At 45.1% G+C, this 13,531-nt stretch overlaps 1 protein-coding gene across 1 annotated transcript in view; it reads left to right on the top strand.

The window, feature by feature from the left end:
• Positions 1-13,531, top strand: part of SUSD3 (sushi domain containing 3) — a 134,279-nt gene that overhangs the window by 96,565 nt on the left and 24,183 nt on the right. The window contains exon 3 of the mRNA XM_083156182.1: positions 9,489-9,677. Within this exon, the coding sequence (XP_083012308.1) occupies positions 9,489-9,677 (189 nt within the window). The remainder of the gene's footprint in view (positions 1-9,488; positions 9,678-13,531) is intronic.

Raw genomic sequence — 13,531 nt, 5'->3', positions numbered from 1 at the left:
CCCCCCCTCCCGTGATTCACGGCACACCCCCGCGACCCCCCCTCCCATGATTCGCCGCAACCCCCGCCCCGTAACCCCCCCTCCCGCGATTCGCGGCACCCACCCCCGCGACCCCCCCTCCCGCAATTCGCGGCACCCCCCCGTGATTCGCGGCAGCTCCAGAATTAAATTGCACATGGAAAACACTGACATGGCTATGGTCGACAATGAAAAAGGTTGACATGAGTTTTTGAAGTTTTTTTTTTCATTTTTTGAATGTTTTTATATTCATTCTCATGTGTCGACATGGACACCAATGAAGTGCCACACTTATGTCAACATTTACATGTGTTGACCTTTCTGTGTTGATTTTTTCTTGTGGCGATTCGCGTCAGACCCCCCCCCACCCCCCCCCCCCCCGCAACCCCCACTCCCGCGATTCACGGCACACACACACACCCCCGCGATTCTCGGCACCCCACCCCGTGACCCCCCCTCCCGTGATTCACGGCACACCCCCCCGCGACCCACCCTACCCATGATTCGCCGCAACCCCCGCCCCCGTAACCCCCCTCCCGCGATTTGCGGCAACCCACCCCGCGACCCCCCTCCCGCGATTCTCTGCAATCCCTCCCCTCCCGCGATTCGCAGCATCCACCCCCCCACAACCCCACCTCCTGCAATTCGCGGCACCCCCCGCGACCCCCCCTCCTGCAATTCGCGGCACCCTCCGCGACCCCCCCTCCCGCGATTCGCGGACACCTAAGTTGCAATACAGGGCATCTTTCATACAATTCTAACCATATTTCTCATATACAAACGTTCACAAATTAAGGGGGCGCAGCCCCTTACAACGGTGTGAAGAGCGCCCGTAGGGCGCGATGAATCACCTAGTGGTAAAATAGATATCTACATGTTTTTTGCTGGAAACTTGGAACACTTGTTAGTAAATCCTGCAGCACCTGGTGCGTCGTTATCTTCTATTAGCAGATTCTGTTACTTGCTGAGGTTGGGCTACAATAAGGGTAGCAGAAGATTTTACACAATCCGACTTGTATTGATGAATTTGTGGACGCTTTTAATTAAGTTTATGTGTAGCCTTTACTACTGCAGCTGTCTGTCTGGAGGAGATTGATATCCCCCGTTGATTGAATACATTTATTTTCAGCATTTATCATCTTCTACATTATTCTTTCTGAGAAAAGCGCCTTACAATTAATTCACTACCCCCGTGTCATACTCCATGTCAGGGCATCTCCCAGAAATGATGGAAGCGGCACCATTATTTCTTAGTGGACTTTGCATGTCATTTTATAAATCAATCAAGCAGAACTTATCATTTCGGGGAAAAATGTGCGCGCATTATTATTTCCAGACATGCGGCATAAGACAGTTGTTACAGTATTAGCGTTCCTTTGCTGTTATCTCTGAAGTTTCTGGTGTTAATAACGGATCCTAGTTTTCTAAGCTTTTATTGCATATTTGAAATAACTTACGGGATCTGTTTTCCCTAAAACCTTTTTTGCATAGAAAATGTATATACTATATAGGGGGAGATTTATAAATGCTCGCAGACAGATACAACGGAGAGAGATAAAGCACTGTGACAAGGAATCACATACACTGGATAAGATGAAGTATTGGTCTTTATTTTGTTGCAGGTAAACAGCATACCAGGAAAACAGCATAGGCAAGCACGGTTCCAGCATTGCAGCATACAGGTGTCACAGCATAATACAAACTCCTCACAATGAGGGTTATTCTAGTTCATTCTTTCTGACAAAATCCTTCTTAGATGGACAAAACCATGTGCACTGCAGGTGGGGCAGATGTTACATGTGCAGAGAGAATTAGATTTGGGTGGGGTTTTTCTTCAAAGTGAGATCTATATTGCAGTGTAAAAATAAAGCAGTCAGTATTTACCCTGCACAGAAACAAAATAACTCACCCAAATCTAATTCTCTCTGCACATGTTACATCTGACCACCTGCAGTGCACATGGTTTTGTCCATCTAAGAAGGATTTTGGCAGAAAGAACTAGAATAAGGCCCAATGTTCCAGTGGTCCCTACCGTAGATCACACCACCGGCCTATCACCTGGGCAGCTTTTTCACCATCAGGAGCAATTACCTCCTGCCCTGGAAACACTTCTATCAGGAAAGATCACATCAGTTTTCCTGCTGCTGCTGCTGCTCTAAATCCTGGACCGGATCCTCCACATTACCTTCATGTGGAAGAGTGTTGTCCCTGCTACAGTACAAACCAGAAAGCTCCTATCTCTCTTTTTTAGCACAGCTTGTAAAATAGCAGTTGGAAGCTGATTGGTTTGTACTTTATTTCTTTTCATTCTATCTCTCTCCAAGTTTTGATAAATCTCCGCTTATAGGTGCTATACATATTGCTCAGATGGAACAATGGGGCTAATTCAGGTCTGTATGCTAGGGACTAATTTGCAGCCCAGTGATTATCGAATGTCTGTGCATGCGCAAGGATCATAGTGCGCATGTGCAAGGCTAGCCTGCAATGAAAGCCAGTGTCAGCAACCTATTGCTGGTCAATTGACAGGCGGATGGCATTTGGAAGAGGGTCCTAGCCATTTTAAAAGGAGTGTCAGGGAAAAAACACTGGTGGAACCCAGATGTTTAATGGGAGGACCACTGACGTCATCTTCGAACCTGATGTCCCGTTGTTCACCGCAGTGCAGAGGAACTCAGTCCGCTGTACACGGGGGTGGGGGGTCCATTCAATGGTGAAAGTGATGCAAATGGATTTGCCAATATCTGTACGGCTGCCATACCAATGGCAGCCGTGTACAGGGATGGGTTTTCTCTCTGGTGAAGAGGCGGCTAACTCATCGCTGGGCTCCGAAAAGTAGCAGCCCAGCCATCAGGTCTGAATTACCCCAATAAGTATATCATAGCAACTTAAAGGAGATAGTTAATTATGTTTTGCAACTGTTCCTTCTGGTGCTCTTATCAATGGCGCATCCGTAATGGGTTCAGGATGTGGCATCCTGTCCAAGGGCAACTAATCCGCCTTTCTGGTCACTTTAGCATGACACGGGTCTCCGGTTTGCTTTCTGGGTTTTTGAACATGGTCTCAAGTTCTATCATAGCTGCTGAAGCTGTGCTCACACTGCAGACTGGACGCAGATTACTGCCGGGTTTTCCCTTTAAAGACTGAACTGGTGTCTCGTCCGATCTGACGGCCCTTGAAGATGATATCATTTAAAAGCTCCGCTGATCTGCCAGCTAACCAGGTCACGCTCTTTAGATTTAAATTTGGGATGTTAGGATTGAAATTTAAGATTAGGATGAGAACAGAAATAGAAACAGAAATATATTAAAATTGATGTTACACCTCTTTTATACAACAGATTTCTAGTATTCTTTGGAGACCCATTTTTTAAACCCTCCCATGTCTAGTTTCCAGGGGATCCATAGAAAGGCTCTCAACCTCAGCCCCCACGGTTTTGGGGATTTCTGTCTGGAAGTCACCTAAGGCTGGGCTCCTTAGTGTGTATTTGGTCAATATTGGTGTCCTCAGAATGTTGATATGGCCTGCCTGTTGACATTCAGTATCTCATCATTGACAGAATGCCAATATTCCAAATTTTTACCATTCACAGTGTCGACAATGAAAAAATGTGCACATTTTGAATTTCAACGGCCAATTGCGTACAGACGTTTTTTGCATTTTGTAGGCTTATGGTGTGTACACATGGTGCAATTGCTATCAATAGCAAGTTAATGCAAATAGCACTGTGTTTCTCCACACCCGATCGCAATTCGATCCCAATGCATGCCCCGTGGCTTCAGAATCTAAAGTAGAAATAGGCTGTGAGGCACAGGCTATTTCTACTATCTCTGAACGAGGACCATGCTGCTCAATGCAGCTGCCCCCACACCCACACTGTCCCTCCCTACCTGTCAGCCGGTACCGGCACCTGCCGGCAAGGCCTCTGATATCAAACCGACATTGGCGGTCCCTATATTGGCCCATGTGTACATACACAGCATAAGCTTTATAGTGCAGTTAGGGCTAGTTTTAGGGATTCTCGCTTCCCCAATGTAAACCCGCATTATCGGCATGCCAGCTTTCAACATCATCAATGTTAACATTATGTCACTGTCGACATTGGGAAGGTTGATGTGTTGAACATGTCGACATCTCAGACACTCTAAATGATATTTTCTACCACGCACATGGATTGGGCACGGTCAGTTTATGAACCGTACCTTCTTCGTTGGTCCATGTCTCCAGTGATGTGATTTGCATTCTGTAATTTAGCCCTTTCTTCAAATTTTCATATAAAACTTTATTGGTCGTTATTGTTCGCAAAAACTGGGTTTATTTGAACGTCACATTTTTCCAGAATGAATCCATTTCCACGTTGTTCCTCACTATTTCATTTATGATCCTTTCTGTACCTTTGGTGTACACATTTTCCGCCTATGGGTTCCCTGTGGCTATGTGTTGTAGCTTAGTGAGCGGGACGGTTTAGCTCTGGCACTGCGTGTCTCCTGGCTCTCACTACATCTCCACGACTCGCGGCGGTGATTTAATTGAGGCACTTTCAGCGCACAGAGGATCACAGGTTATATTTAAGGGATAGGAATATGCCCACTCACAGTTATTTATTGTGCAGTTGATGACTGAGATATTATATTCCGCTCCTGATGTATCCCTCTTGACAGATCTGGGTTTCATTGAGTATTCTGCTTGACTCAATTAACCTAGCAAAATGTGGCCTTATGGGTAATTACCCCTTATATATCAGAAGACACAGAAGACAATCTTTGAGATCTTTTAAATGATGTCAAGGGCATCATACATGGTTATGAGGTAAATTCTAAATTGGATTTTAAAATTTGAATAAAATCAATTAAAAAACAGAAATAAAATCATTCAACTAAATATGATTTATTTCTAATGGTCATATGCATCAATTATCGCAGTTACAAGTGAAATGATCGCTACTGTACGTGTGCATTCTGCTGTTCCTGGGGAGGGCTCTGGAGGATCCTTCTCCCAAGGACTTTTGCAAAAAGCTCCCATAAATTATCATCCGGAACTACTTTTGCATAAAGTAGATTATTCACACTCAGATTACTTCATGCTGTATCCTGTTTTGTGTGTGGTATATAAGGTCAACATTCATTCCCATTTCATTGTATTTCTGGTTTTGATGGTGGGTGACCCTTGGGTCGGAACTTACTTGCTTTATTGGAAGCTCTGTTTATTACCTTTACTTTTATTATACTTAAATATTCATCATGTGGACACTATCTGAAATCTAAACATAATAGAATTTTGGCAAAGAAATTTTGATGGTCTAGCAGGGACTTACCTGCTCCTGTCGGCCATGACATCTCCAGCAGCGGCTTCCAGGTTGCCTGGCGGTCACTTTTGCAGCAAATAATGTGCAGGCATCTGCCGGAGCAGCAGTACTGGTGAATATTCTCCCATTAATTTGAATCATTGTGATTGTCGACCTACAGTACCATGGTTTCTGGGGTCATCAGGTGGTTGAGCGCAACCACCCAATGGGCCTTATTCAGATCTGAGCTCAGTACAAATTTGTTCGGAAAATGGGCAAAACCATGTGCACTGCAGGTGGGGCAGATGTAACATGTAAAGAGAGAATTAAATTTGTGTTGGGTGTGCTGAAACTGAAATCTAAATGGCAGTGTAAAAATAATGCAGCCAGTAGTTACCCTGCACAGAAACAAAATAAATCACACAAATCTAACTCTCTCTATACATGTTACATCTGCCCCACCTGCAGTGCACATGGTTTTGCCCATTTTCCGAACAAATTTGTACTGAGCTCAGATCTGAATAAGGGCCAATATGCAGATGAAATACAACATACGGTTATCACAGCCCCCTGTGATGTTTTATTCTCTATGTTATCTGTCACATTCCATATTGGTTTTTTTAAAGGGGCTTCCCACTTACAGTAGTTTACATGGCATGACTTGCAGCATTTTAAAGCAGGGGGTGGAGCATTAATGATGTTTTTGAAATGTGTCATCCACCCCCTAAAGCACCACCTCACTGGGTAAGTAGGCTGGTCTAGGGTAGGGTATCACACACATTCCAGGAGATTAGGTAAGCACTGGATGCACTAAGGTCTGTGAGGTTACTTGAATTAATGGTGTGTCATCACCCTTACAGGGAACATTAGGGTTGTCGTCCACATTTAGCTCATTTCTCATCGTCCCCGGTTCATTGAGTAGTCCCCCAGACAGGTGTCCCGGAACATACTGTAAGTGGTCCTAATAGATGATAAACCACTCCTGATAGGTGAAGACCTGGTCATTTACTCATTGTACATTGGGGAGCCATGTTGAGGGTCCATCTCATTTCATTCTTTTTTTTGTTTTCTCACAGTGGATTACATCGCATCAAGGTAAGATGAACAGCGTAGTATTATATAGGGGGTGGAGTTTTATTACATTTCTGCATTACTAGGGGCAATACATTTCTGCATTAAGGGGCAATTTGAAAAAGATGAAGGGGGAGGTTTCATTTTTTTTATTGCACAGGCTGCCAAGACAAGATAAATGTTTTTAAATGTTTTATTACAATGTTTTTACACGTCAAGTAATTCAAGCTCGATTTCTGCAGCCCCTCGTGGGGCTCCCTACGCTCGCCACGCTTCGGGCTTTTTGACAGGCGCTCGACGCGATTTGGGCTCGGTGGCTTGCTGTGCTCGCCACACTTTATAAAATCAACTCTACGCCGACGTGGATAGTGGGGGGTATGAACAGGCCGGGAGGACTCGTACCGCATCCCCTGGCAGGGGATTCACTACGATCGCCACGCCTTCGGGCCGATGTGGCAAGTGGGGGTGTTCTAAATTACATAGCATGCAAATCCTATGCAAATCATATGCAAATCTTATGCAAATTGATTTGAATATGATGCAATCAGCGGACAGTGCCACCGTGAAACTACACAAGTACCGTTGTTGGAAACCACAGGTTGATAGATTTAGCAATTTCTATTTTACAGGTATATTAAGAAGAAAATTGATTTTTTAAAATGACACTTTGTAAGATTTTTGGAGCTCTTTTAAACTTTAGTAATTTGGCTGTTTTCACATCGCTGGCGGGAGCATTTAAACCAAGTAAATATTGCCTTTTTTTTATGTCCTTGGTTGTGGCAGAGATTAGACCCCGGCCTGTATTCTGTACAGGATGCTTTTCAGATGCACAGTTACACCAGTGTAATGAAAAGCAAATAAATGGTCATGGATAATATAATGAAGACTGTCGCAGTGTCCCTCACTTCCATCTTTTATTTAAGACATAGCTTTGACTGGAGCAAGCAGTATTTGAAGCAAAACCATAAAGTTGAATGAATGCACTTAGTAGTAGAGTTTGACAGGAGTTTGAATTGAGGTTTTTAATCTTTCCCTGAACATGCTTGTTTCCAGCTGGTTCTGCAGTTCTGCAAAAGCAGACTCATGCTGATATGGATGTATGCCTGTTTGCTCAAGCAAACACGTTTGTATTCTGAATACTCTGCCCCTCAAAGACAAAAACAAAAAACTTAAGGCCACAGGTAGATCTGGCATTTGCTCTACCTTATGTCTGGGGAGGGAAGTAGCATCTAACGCAGGGTTGCCGACCCTCCCGGAATTCCCGGGAGTCTCCCGAAAATCGGGTCCTCCTCCCGCCCCCCCCGGAAGGGTGGGCAATCCTCCCGGAATCTGGGGGACCCCCCTGAGCCCCCCGAATCGCGGCATTTAAATGCCGCAATCCGCGGGTCTCAGAGGAGGGGGCGGGGCTAAAATGGCACAATCGCGTCATTTTAGCCCCGCCCCCTCCATAGAGATCAGTCATTTTTCCTGTTTCCCGTAATGGGGGCGGGGCTTAATGACGTCACAGTCAAGCCCCGCCCCCCGATCGGGTAAGGAAAGCATTTATAAGTCGGCAACCCTGATCTAACGCAGACTAAACTCAGTAATGGCTTTTGTAGGTGCCTGTATATTAGTCCGATTTGGTCACTTTTCACATAATTCCAATGGATTGAGCCATGATATTGGGTTAGAAGTGGCCAGATCGGTAGTGTTTGACATCTGATCCGATCTGATGTGCAGACTCGTGCTGCAGGTCCGACCTCTGACTTTGACCTCCTCCCGGAAGTGGAAAACGTGTCACATGCAATATATCACATGATGGACCGCATGTGATATCCTGTATCGCATGCGATCTTGCTGACCAGGTCCCAGGCGGCTCAAGGGGGATCGGCTGGCCATAAACTGGTGCAAGTCTAGTGGCAGATCCGCAGGAAGACACCAGTCAGTAGTTATATCACTTATGAATGCCTGAGTGTTTGAACAAATTGATATGGATTATAACTTCAGCATTGGCTAGCCACTTTTGATTGGCTGATAACGAATTCACCTCTAAAGCTAATAGGTGAATTCTTAATTGCTCATACAGTGGTTCCCAAACTTTTATGAATCACAGCGACCTAGAGTATCAGAATTTTTTTCCGTGGCACCCCTAGGCCAAAAGATTCTTATTGAGTACTTTAGAAAATAAATAGTGTTTATATGACATCCTTAGTGTCAGTTATGTGGTGAGATACAGGATTCGCTTCTGTTTGTCCACATGGTTTTTGATTGGAAGCCACAAGTGCTGGTTTTGCCTATTACATTTGACCATAAATACCTGTACTTAAAATTGGTCCTGGACCACCTATCCAGGGTACCCCTGCAAGGGCTTCACGGCACCCCAGGGTGCCATGGCACACAGTTTGGGAAACACTGGCTCGTAAGTTTGAGGGTGTAGATTAGAATTGAGCATTTGCTACTTTCCCCATACATGAGAAGTAACATTATAACTACTGTACTGTATTATAGAGTGTTGTTTTTGCCGACACGCCCACTTTCAGGCACTCGGGGGGGGGGGGCGACAGCGCAGAATTTCGACTATTGGGACGTTCCGACAGTCGGAATCCCGGATTGAATACCGCCCTGAATTAGGCCCAGAGTCCTCACGAGATGCCTTGACAACAGTGTTATAAGGACATGCTGATTTTAGAGCACTTTTACATTGGACCACAGGTATGTTACCCACTTGCACTGATCTGGGATTCCTACGACACTGAACCACCAGTAGTTGTGTATTGGGCCTGGATGTATGCAAAGAGAAAACAAATGTAAGATCTGTCTGCAAAACGGACAATTTTGAATGGGCCCTGAAATGCACTGTTGGGTTCATCTATGGAAACAGATCAAACATCTTACATTGCTATAATACAATAGTAGCGATAAGATCACACTGACAGCAGCGTAGCTCATGTTCCTCTGGCAGGAAAAGGATGCAGGGAATTTTGAGATTGCATTATAGACACCTTGTTCTGCTCAGTGTAGCATGAAAATAGGATTACTTAGCGATGACCTCTTATTTATGGCCTACACGCTCAGTCTCCTGTTCATCGATTATGTGAAAATCCCAGTAATCGTTGCTTTTCTCTGTGCTTGTTTCTAGGTCAGTGTAAAAAGATTGCGCCTCCAGAGTCTGGCTCGTTACACATTTTGCAAGGAAATGGCTCTTCTGTTGGGACAGTTATTAGGTTCCAGTGTTCCTCTTCCTATCAGCTGGTCGGAGAGGAATTAACGACCTGTGTCTGGAAGGAGAACAGTTCCTTGTGGACGGCTGGAGCCCCGTCTTGTAAATGTAAGAGATTTATTTCACTCTCTTGTGTTTTTCTACTTGTAATTTTATGATTAACACTGCCATAACAGGAATAATATATTATAGATATATAGCCCATAAATACTCATTGCTGGGTTTTACTGTGCTCAGACCAGCAGACTACAGTGCCATGAAAAGGTATAGTGGTCACGGTACTTATGTAATATCTGGGCTCCCGTTTTTCTTATGAGACCGCGTCCCCTCGCGGGGCTCGCTGCGCTCGCCTCGCTTCGGGCGCGGTGGCTCGCTGCGCTCGCCACACTATATAAGATCAAATCCATGCATAGTTGGATAGTAGGGGTATGAAAAAATGTGGTGCATTTAACATGGGAGCCCAGATAATACATAAGTACCATGGTCACACTTTAGATATTGTCGCAATGCTTCCGAGAACATGTAAGAGAAATATTTATGTATAACTACTATTATTTATTACCAGTTTCTTATATAGCGCACACATACTCCGCAGCGCTGTACAGAGAATAGTTGAAATTCACATCAGTCCCTGCCCCAGTGGAGTTTACAATCTATATTCCCTACCACATGTACATGCGCACACACAGACATTCAAGGGTTAATTTTGTTGGGAGCCAATTAACCTACCAGTATATTTCTGGATTGTGGGAGGAAACCAGAGTACCCGGAGGAAACCCACGCAAGCACGGGGAGAATATACAAACTCCACACAGTTAGGGCCATGGTGGGAATCAAACCCATGACCTCAGTGATGTGAGGCAGTAATGCTAACCATTATGCTGTCCCTGCTGCCCATCTATCATATACTAGTCAACTGAGCAGAAAAAGTGTGCACCCCGCTCATTGCTTTTCCATTGGTAAAAAAAATCACTATGTATTATTCCACAACAAGAATTTATCAAAATCCTGCAACCTTATTGCACATTTACATCACACACATTATCGAATGACACCAGAACCATCAAAATTGGTGCTGTCATTGAAAGTAGTTGCCCTGACATAAAAAATTGCTTAACCTAATCAATATATACTGTAGATATCCATATACAGGTACACGACCGGTCATCCGGCACCCTCAGTTCCGGCAGTGTACCAGATTATCTGTCTTGCTGGATTATTGAGTGTATCAACCGGCATCTACAGCAGCCCCTGTATCATGTCTCTTCCTGCAGCCCAACACCAGAAACGTTACTCCCCTGGAAACACTATGGCAGGTATTCAATGCTGTGGGCGAGCGGCGACAGCAAACAGGACTTCTTGCTCGCTGTCACCACTCACCCTGTCAGTATTCAACGCACCCCCCCTCCTATGCCAATTCCCATTTTCCATTTTTTGAGCGAGGGGGAATAGGCGTATGCGGCTCCAGAAGCAGCGAGACTCGCGGTTAAATACAGCGAGTTTTCTGCATTAGCCGCGGGTCTCGCTGTTTTGGGGAATTCTCGCCGTCCTGTGACGGCGAGGATTTCCCCAGAACGTTGAATAGAGCGAGCGGCCGGCGCGGGGGTTAATCAGCGAGGATCGCTGGTTTTCTGCAATCCTCGCTGTTTAACCCCCTCGCCGGCAGCATTGAATAACTGCCAATGTCTAACTGGTAAATTTCCACTGGCGTAATGCTTTAAATATCTATCCCAGAGATAGTGATGCACGTGGCCATGAATTGCTACCAGGGGCATACACACACACACAGCGATTTGTGCTTCATTTCTAAGCGATCTAGTCAGATCACTTACAAATGGGGCTTAAATCACCCCATTAATGTGCCTTGAGAACCGTGGTTGGGAAACCTTGTTCTAAAATAGTGTACACTTTTATTTATAAATTACGGTTTTAAATAACGCTTCACATGGATTTGAATAAACATCACGTTTTTATGTTAATTATCAGACTGATCAGCGAGCAGCGTCTTTCTGTATTACTGACTCATCGCTTCTCTGCCCATCTGTCTCTGCTGACTGTAACTCACGACACAAAAAGGTTAGATGCAGAACAGCAAAACATTTGGGAGTCCAACATTTTTTTTTTTTTTTTTTTAAATACCCGCTCCCAAGGACACAAGATAATAACTGAAAATGAAAACAAACGAGCAGGTAGAATCTGTCACGATTTGTTATTTATCTGACTCAACCCGTAGAGCTTACAATCTGTTTGCTGATACATAAATAATGTAGCAGAAATGTTAAGAAATATAAGATATGATTTGTCTCAAATAAAACCACATGAAGGTCCAAATGTAATAGGGTGTGAGAATCAGAAAGTGAGAGATTTTGGGATAGTTTTCCCATGGCAAAATTAACCTGGTTTTTCTGTGTAAATGATTGCCGCTATAAAAAAACCTTTCCATATATGTTTATCCAGAGCTACATTCAGAGCTTTCATATTTGTTGTTAAAGCATTCATATGTTTGCAGAATCATGGGGGCAGATGTATCAACTAGCGTTAAGTGCATATGCTGCACTTAACACTAGTTGAATTGGGGGATTACGTTTTTTGAAATGTATTACTAGCGCAGGGACAGTTGCTCGGCGGGGCTGTCCCCTGTAACCCCCCCAGTAATTAGCGGCCGGGGCGATGTATTAACAGCGTTAAATCGCCCCGGCTGCTTCGCCAGCTCAGATAGATAGCGTTGTGCTATTCCCGATGCGGGGACAATGCTAGCCCTGCTGCTGGCTCCAGGCTGCACCCGAGATCTCGCGATAATAGCAAGATCTCGCACATGTGGAGTGAGCCGGCCGGGCAGGCAGAGATAGCGCATCTGTGTGACAGGAGGGGGACATCGCCGGAGGGGGGAGTTTACGCTCCCCAGCTTCAACAGGCAAGATAGTAATACATCTTGTCGGTCTCCCCTCCTGCTTTGCCTCGTTAATGAGGCGATGCAGGAAGTATTATAGCTGCACTAAGTTTACATTACATCTGCCCCATAGTTTCTTAGAGTAATTCCAGGGACAGTGCCATTTTCTATTGGCTAGGTAACTATCCTCCTATCCAAGACTGATGTGTCATAGATAGACAGCTAGTTTGCCAACAGACCTTTGTTGGTTACAGAGGTGGGTGTTGGATTCGTGATCCGATGTCCTGCTCTGTTGCTACTGCACCGGTTCATGCTGACAGTGAATTCCGGCTCCCAATGTTTGCATACCTCCCAACTTTAGAAACACTCACAGCGGGACCTCCATTCACGTAGAAATTTGCTAGAAATTTGGAGGTGTGGCCTGACAACAGGGGGTGTGGCCTCACCCATATTTTACCACTGTGTGGGGCCTGACAGAGGGGACTCCCAACTGCCCCCCCCCCCCCATGGGACACTGCCGGCCCTGGCCGGGACGCGGGAACGTATCCAAAAAAAGTGTTTGGCAGCGTATAGGAGGGGAAGTATAACTGTAATAAAGAAACTTTTCTTTACACCTCAATAAAAAGTCAGAGCAGTAGGGAATGGATGTTATGCACATACACACAGAGGGGCTGTGGGCATGGCCAGCAGCTCACAGAGCCTCTGGCCATGCCCTCACAGTGGCAGAAATGGGCCCCTAGGCCACACCTCCAAATTCTAGAGGTATGGGCTGATGGCTAGGCAGAATTAGCAACGCAGGTGCCATGTTGTAACAGAGCAGGTACAAGCCTGCAGCTATTGTTTCCAACAGCTACCCTTAAACACTTTCAATGTTCCGACAATGGGAATCCGGACCTGTTTTTGTTCCTTTCAACAGAAACTCGACAGTCAGTATTAGTACCAACTGTCGAGTGTTGAAAAGTCCGCAAATCAGCTAAAACGGCCACGGATTGTCGAAAAGTGGCCACGGATACGACAATCCGTGGCCGTTTCGGACAAAAAAATATGACTTGTTTTAAAGTCATTGATTAGT

This window comes from Crinia signifera, chromosome 8, assembly GCF_055691185.1.
Source record: "Crinia signifera chromosome 8, ASM5569118v1, whole genome shotgun sequence".
NCBI classification, from domain to species: domain Eukaryota; kingdom Metazoa; phylum Chordata; class Amphibia; order Anura; family Myobatrachidae; genus Crinia; species Crinia signifera.
Note: the sequence above shows the minus strand (reverse complement) of the source record. Positions and strands in the feature narration are given on the sequence as shown.